We start from the raw sequence: 6,890 nt of genomic DNA on the forward strand, positions 1-6,890 counted from the left end.
AGTTAAATATTTAACTTGCTAGCTAAATATTTAAGTTGCAACCTAAATATTGAGGTAGCTAGCTAAATATTTAAGTTTCAAGCTAAATATTTAGTTCAAAACTAAATTTTTAAGTCACAAGTTAAATATTTAGTTTGTTAACTAAATATTTAATTTGTAAGTTAAATATTTTGTTTATTAACGATGACATTTATAAATGTATGAATCATATGGTGAAAAACTGACTTTGAAAAATAAATCTGTTCTTTTTTTTCTTATAAAAGGCTACATAAAACAAAAATATTGGTGGTAATTTTTGACCGTGTAACTTTACAAACAGCACCCCATAGTTTTCTTGTCTTCTGTTTTAGCTAGTCCAAATTTACTTTTAACCAACACCAAAAAGCTCCACTGCTTAAGTAAGACAATAAAAATATTTGTTTTAACAAGTGATGGTGATTTTTGACTTTTATTCAGAAAGTTGTCATTTCCTCTGTATGCTGCTTGTGCAACGAGTAAACAATGTGACACAACCCACAAAAACATGACCCCTTAATCTACAGATTGACCTGTCGGGGGGAGTAAAGCATGTTGTGTTTCCGTTAGCATGCTGCCTGACACATACATGCACTAAACACATAGTAAACTTAGAATAGAAGTCAAAGTCACACAATAAAAAAGGACCAGCAGACCTTCTCTAAACTCCTAAAGGTAGACATTTTTCAGTGGTTCCTGACTGGAGTCGGGCTCACCTGGTGGGGTGGGTCGCAGCGCCCTGCTGGGGGCGATCCCCCTGACGATGCAGTCGAACAGGAAACTGATCTGCTCTCCTTCTGAGCAGGACAGGAAGTAAACGCCGGCCCCTGGGAGACGCAAGAAAGACAAGCGGTGAGTAAATAATAATAATAATCATAAAACAACCTCCAGCTGCAAAAAAGTTCAGCTGAGAAGTAAACAGTGTGGAGGAATGATGTTAAAGGCAGCTGAATGGTGTTGTAGTGAACTGTGCAGAGCGAAATGTTCTTTGTGAGCAAGGCTGAATAGTTTTCAGAGTTTCAGAAACCAAGGCTGTTCTATGAGTCAGCAACAAATCTTTTTGTCTAAAGGTTACACGTGTCGATCACTGCAGCCACGCAGAGGTGTCTGCCAGTAAAAACAGGCAAAAATTAATGAAAAACTGGATAAAAATAAAACATCAGAGTCTCACAAATGAACCAAACAATCATAGTCATATCTTATGAGTTTGGCAGAAAATAAAAGGTTTATTCTTGCAGAACTGGGTTTGTTTTTAATAAAACATTTAATATAATTAGTTTATTGGATCAGTAAAGTTTGCTTTTGTGAGATAACTTCACTATTTCCTAAACGTTTTATGCATCTGATGCATGAAAGTCTGCTTCCAAAGCAACTTTAAGCTCAATAATCCAGTTTTCTACTCTGATCTTAATGAAAATCGTTTCAGTTTATCGGCCGTTCGATTCAAAACATTTCGAGTCGGAGGAGCCGCTCGATAACTAAAAGGTTCGGTCAAAGTCTCACAGTGGGAAAATAAATCAAACTGCATTAAAAAGGGGAGATTAGATGGGGATTTTTAGATGATTGTTTGGATAAAAAGCTTATTTTATATGAATCTTTTAAACTTCTGTGAGTTTTTTTACTGCCACAAACCTGTTTTATACACAACTATGTTTGACTTATGGTTTTAAAATTTGAGTATCAGTCAAAAAATAAACTAATAATAATTAATAAAGTAGCTGACACAGATTTTCTGCTTAATTCTGTTGGATTTCATGTTTTTACAAAATGATCATAACTTATCTGTTAGACTGAAATCTAATGTTTATCACTGACCCAAAAATGCTTAAACCCCAACTTTCTGCTTCATTAAAGAACTAAATAAAACATTTAAAAATCCCCACTGCTGGAGATAGTTTATCACTCAGACATCGAATCACCTGGCAGCAGCCATATGACTAAATATAAAAGTCAAACTGTCACACGTGCAACAACATAACTATCAGAGAAGGTATGTGTGTTTAGACCTGCCAGCCCAGCACGTGAGCTTAAAATGGATTTATGTGGAACAAGAAGCCTTCAGACCATCCAGCCTCTGCAGTACATTGTTTTATACGTGTCAGCACGTGTGCATTAAGAACACGTTCAGCTGTTTGTGCTGCAGGGTTGAAATGAACACACCTGCTGAGCCAGAAAATACCTGTCATATTGATCATGTCACTCACAGAGCAGGGACCTTATTCTAATGGCAGAGGTGTTACATGGAGAAAGGAAATATAGATTTGGACGTGATTAAAAGAGAATAAGCTGAACAGGTTAACTACTTTCTTTTTTTTTTTGCACCTTCAAGCTGCAAAACAGAGTTCAGTTTGCATGTTTTCCATGCAAAGATCCAGAGTTGTAAAGTAACTAAGTACAAATACTTTGTACTGTACTTAAGTATAATTTTTGGGTAGCTGTACTTTACTACAGTAATTATTTTTCAGCCTACTTTTGACTTCTACTCCTTACATTTTTACAAAAGGTAAGAAGTAGAAAGTTGTTATTTTTATTTCATTTTTGCTTGTATTTATTGCAGCTTGTTATTGTAAAAAAATAAATACTATCCATACAAACTGTGCCTCCTAGATAGAGTGAATTTAATTGTGGTTGAATGAGAAGTATAAATATATAAAACTCTGATACTGTATTAGTTTGTACACAAACAAATCATGTCACACTCCAGCAGGACAGAATCATTTAAAATAAAAGTACTGTACTTAAGAAGTATTTGTATTTCATGAATTTTTATTATTATTATTATTATTATTATTATTATTATTATTATTATTATTATTATTATTATTATTATTATTATTATTATTACATTTGGCCGCAGCCCTCAGATAGATTTTCATTTTGGGGAAAAGCTTTGTGCAGCCTTGATATATGTATATAAACTGAAACAGCTGGACTAGTGCATCCTAAATTTAACATCCATTCATTCTTTTAATACAACAGTCATTTCTGCAGTTTTTGGGGAGGTCACCTCCTAATAAATGTCCTTACAGAAAATCTAACTGCTCTTTTTAAATCTATACTTTGACTTTTAATACTTAAGTACAAAAAATATCAGATAYTTTAAGACTTTTACTCAAGTAATATTCCTAAAGGAGACTTTAACTTTTACCAAAGTAATTTTTTRRTAAGATACTTGTACTTTTACTCAAGTATCACTTTCTGGTACTTTATACAACACTGCAAAGATCCTTGAAATGATGCCCACCATAAAACAACTACTTCCTATTAAAATGTGTTGCATGTACCAATAAACAAGTAAAAACGTAAACCGACGCTCTGTTTTACTTTGAAGCCATGCGTGGAATGTGACACACAGACTTGACTTCTGTCACTCTCCACCTCTCCACCATGCCAGGAGGGCCTTGGTCTGCTGCCCCTGTGTCTGCTGGGTAATGTGCTGATGAAAGGACGGAGGACCGTGGGGTTGGACATGAAGTCAACAGGCTGCTTGTGATTGGCTGAGAGTCCAGTCCTGGTATTTATAGATGTCTCTCATGAGAACTTTGTAACCAGAGCCTGAAAACCTCACGGTTATTCCTGTGTTCAGTCGCACACACTCTCTTTGGGAAAAACAGACAGTGCAAGAGAGAGTGCAATCAGGAACTCTAATTATTTCTAAATCACTTCAACAACAACGGAGGAGACAGATTTACGTGTGCTAAAAACTAACAACTTCCTGTGAAAGAACAGCTGTTAGCAACATAACACCATCTATGATTTCAAACTTTAACCTTGGTCAAACCCACACCCAAAAACATAAAGCTGCCTCTCATTCCTAACATCCACGCCCAACGTGAACTTGACATTCAGAAGATGCTTCAACCCAGGCAACCACAACATCCACGGTTAGTGGACATGGAGACGTTTCAGACACGAGATATTTTTGTTTTAAAAACACCTGCAATAAATCTGTTTTAGCAGTTTGTGTTGCAGGAACAGCTCACACTAAAGAGGACTAAACCATGTCATTTAAGCAGATGTGCTTGAGTGATTTTAAACCATATTATTTTATGAAAAATAATGTGCTTGATCTTGTTTGTCACCAAATACCTCATAAACCACTGAAGCAAATGATTGACACATGCAGAAAATAAACGTTGGACCCATATTTACAACATTTTGGTGTTAGTTCAATCCAAAATTGGCTGCCACAGCTAATTTATGGAGGACCGGAACTGACATAATTAGAAATAAAAGCAGAAATATATAAATGGATAAATAAATAAATAAATACACTTAAAATGCATCAATTGAATTAAAAAGGTGAACTTAAAAGTGTTTTTCCTCCTTGCCTTTGTTTTAAACTAAACTTTAATCTAAACTGAAGCAGCACAAGCATGAACAGGCGCATGGTTCCTGCTCCTTCCTGTCTGTTGACCAATAGGAGAGGAGCTGACCCAAGAAGGCCCGCCCCACTTATTCGCATTATGAGGCAGAAATGCATACGGTAAAGTCAAAACAGGAGACAGAGAAATGTAAAAGCAACTCATGGAAATGAAAAGACTTGTGGGAAAAATTATTTAAAAAATAATTAAATAGAATCATTTAAGAGACACAAATCATGTACAAGTAAAAGGAAAAACAAAAGTATGTGCTACAATTTATAATTTATTGGAACTAAGCTGGAAAAATAAATATTAAGGTCAAATGAATGATAAAACAAGAGGTAATGTTCTCATTTTTAAAATGTAATTGATGCATTTTAGGTGTATTTATGTATTTATTGGTCCATTTATATATTTCTGCTTTTATTTTTAATTATGTCAGTTTCATTCTTCCATACTTAACCTTAGCAAACACAGAAATGGCTATAAATCAGTCAAATTTACAGATACTAAGCTAACATTTGGTGTGGTAGAAGCTGAGAGTCAGCCTCAACACATAGTTTGAGTTTTTATCTCACATTTTAGCATTAAGTCGTGCATCAGTAAGGTTTGGTATAAAAGGTGTTGTGGTTAAAATGTATTCCTTCATAAACTTTACTCCTCTAATCATATTATAAAGTTTTCAGTTCACAGATTACTTACACAATCCACAGCGAGTCCCCCCTTCGAACACAAAACCGTTTGGCACTGCACCGTATCGCCGCAACGCCGACAACTTCCAGCTGCCGACAACAACAGGAGGGACGCCCCGAGTGAGGACCAGCAGGTTGTTGCACAGGTGCAGGGAGGCGGGGCCACTCTCCAGCTTTGTGCCCGGTTCCACGCTGATGCTGAACCTGTGGACTGAAGGGCAGAAAGAGGAGACGGGGAGAAACTGAAAAGTTTGGAAAAGAGCGAGCACCGAGTGTACTACATTCTCATCAAGCTGTAATAACTTACCTGGAGAGTCATTAATCAAACAGAAAATCAGCCACATAACAGGTGGAGGCGGAGCAAAAAAAACAAAACAGAAACAGATCCTCCGGGTTTATCCCGTAAACAAATGCAGATAGCTGGGGTAATGATGATTAAACCGTCTTTGGGCTCTGCTGGTCTTAATTAGTCATTCCTCAGTTTGTGCAGATGGTACATCATCTGTCTGTGGACCCGAAGTTTGTGAGTTTTTAGCAAACAAGTTTTAAGCTGCAGTCTTATCGGTCTAAACTGTGTTCTGCATCAGTAAACTACCAACTTCAGCTTTTTGTAGTGATTATCTTTTCCCTTACTGCAGCAACAGTTTTTAACAGTGTCAATTTATTTATATAGCACATAAAAACAACACGACTTGACCAAAGTGCTGCACAATTCAGCCAAATAACTGAACAAAACAACAAAGCAACACAAATTGTTTAAAATAAATAAGATCAATTTAGAATAGAGAAATACAACATTTAAAACACTGGCTTTAAAAGAATCTCAAACTCTTCCAGAATGAAAGGCCGAGGAGTAAAGATGAGTTTTCAGCATAGATTTAAAGTCTCAACAGTCTCAGCAGACAGAATGCAAAAAGGTAAACCCTTCCAAAGGTTTGGGGCAGAAACTGCAAAAGCCAGATCACCTCTAAACTTTAGCCTCAATCCAGGAACATCTAAGAGAAACTGGTAGGATGACCGAAGTGTTCTGACTGAAGTGTGGATGTTAATGAGATCACACAGGTAAGATGGGGCCAGACCTTTTAAAGCTTTTAAAAGTAAGCAATCAAATCTTAAAATCCATGCTAAAGCAAACAGGAAGTCAATGGAGAGAAGCCAGAACTGGTGATGTGTGTTCGTGATTTTTAGTACCTGTTAAAAGACCAGCTGCTGCATTCTGACAACTTGTAAGGTCTTTGGTTGGGAGGTACGACTTCACCTTAGCAATAAGTCTTAATTGGAAAAAAACTTGATTTCACAACTGAGTTTATGGGTCTGTACAATTAGAAGACACTATCAAAAATAAAACCTAAATTTCTTACAGCACAGCAGCTGTATGAAGCCAGAGGACCAATACTGTCAGTAAAAATACCTTTACTGAAGCTGATGACTTCTGTCTTACTTTTCTTTAGATTTGGGAAATTTAGTTTCAGCCTGATTTTTATGTCATTCAGACAGCTCAGGAGTGATTGGAGTGAATTAACTGAGTCTGGTTTAATAGGCAGACAGACCTGTATGTCATCAGCAGAACAATGAAAATGAATCTTATATTTACTAAAAGTGTACCCCAGAGGCAACATGTAAAGTTTAAAAAGCAGAGGGCCTAGAATAGAGCCTTGAGGGACCCCACAAGTCAGAGGAGCTGCAGAAGTGGGGCATTCTCCTGAGCGAATAAAAGAACTCCTACAGTGGTTTGCAAAAGTATTCATACCCCTTGAACTTTTCCATATTTTGTCACATTACAACCACAAACATAAATATATTTCACTGGAATTTAATG

General features: G+C 36.4%; 1 protein-coding gene across 2 annotated transcripts in view; it reads right to left on the bottom strand.

The window, feature by feature from the left end:
* The window catches only part of dok7b (docking protein 7b), a 29,982-nt gene that overhangs the window by 16,585 nt on the left and 6,507 nt on the right, over positions 1 to 6,890 (bottom strand). For both annotated transcript variants that reach the window (XM_014018102.1, XM_014018101.1), the window contains exons 5-6: positions 5,082 to 5,282; positions 732 to 842 (exon numbers count right to left, since the gene is read on the bottom strand). In XM_014018102.1, the coding sequence (XP_013873556.1) occupies positions 732 to 842; positions 5,082 to 5,282 (312 nt within the window). The remainder of the gene's footprint in view (positions 1 to 731; positions 843 to 5,081; positions 5,283 to 6,890) is intronic.

This window comes from Austrofundulus limnaeus, unplaced genomic scaffold, assembly GCF_001266775.1.
Source record: "Austrofundulus limnaeus strain Quisiro unplaced genomic scaffold, Austrofundulus_limnaeus-1.0 Scaffold183, whole genome shotgun sequence".
NCBI classification, from domain to species: domain Eukaryota; kingdom Metazoa; phylum Chordata; class Actinopteri; order Cyprinodontiformes; family Rivulidae; genus Austrofundulus; species Austrofundulus limnaeus.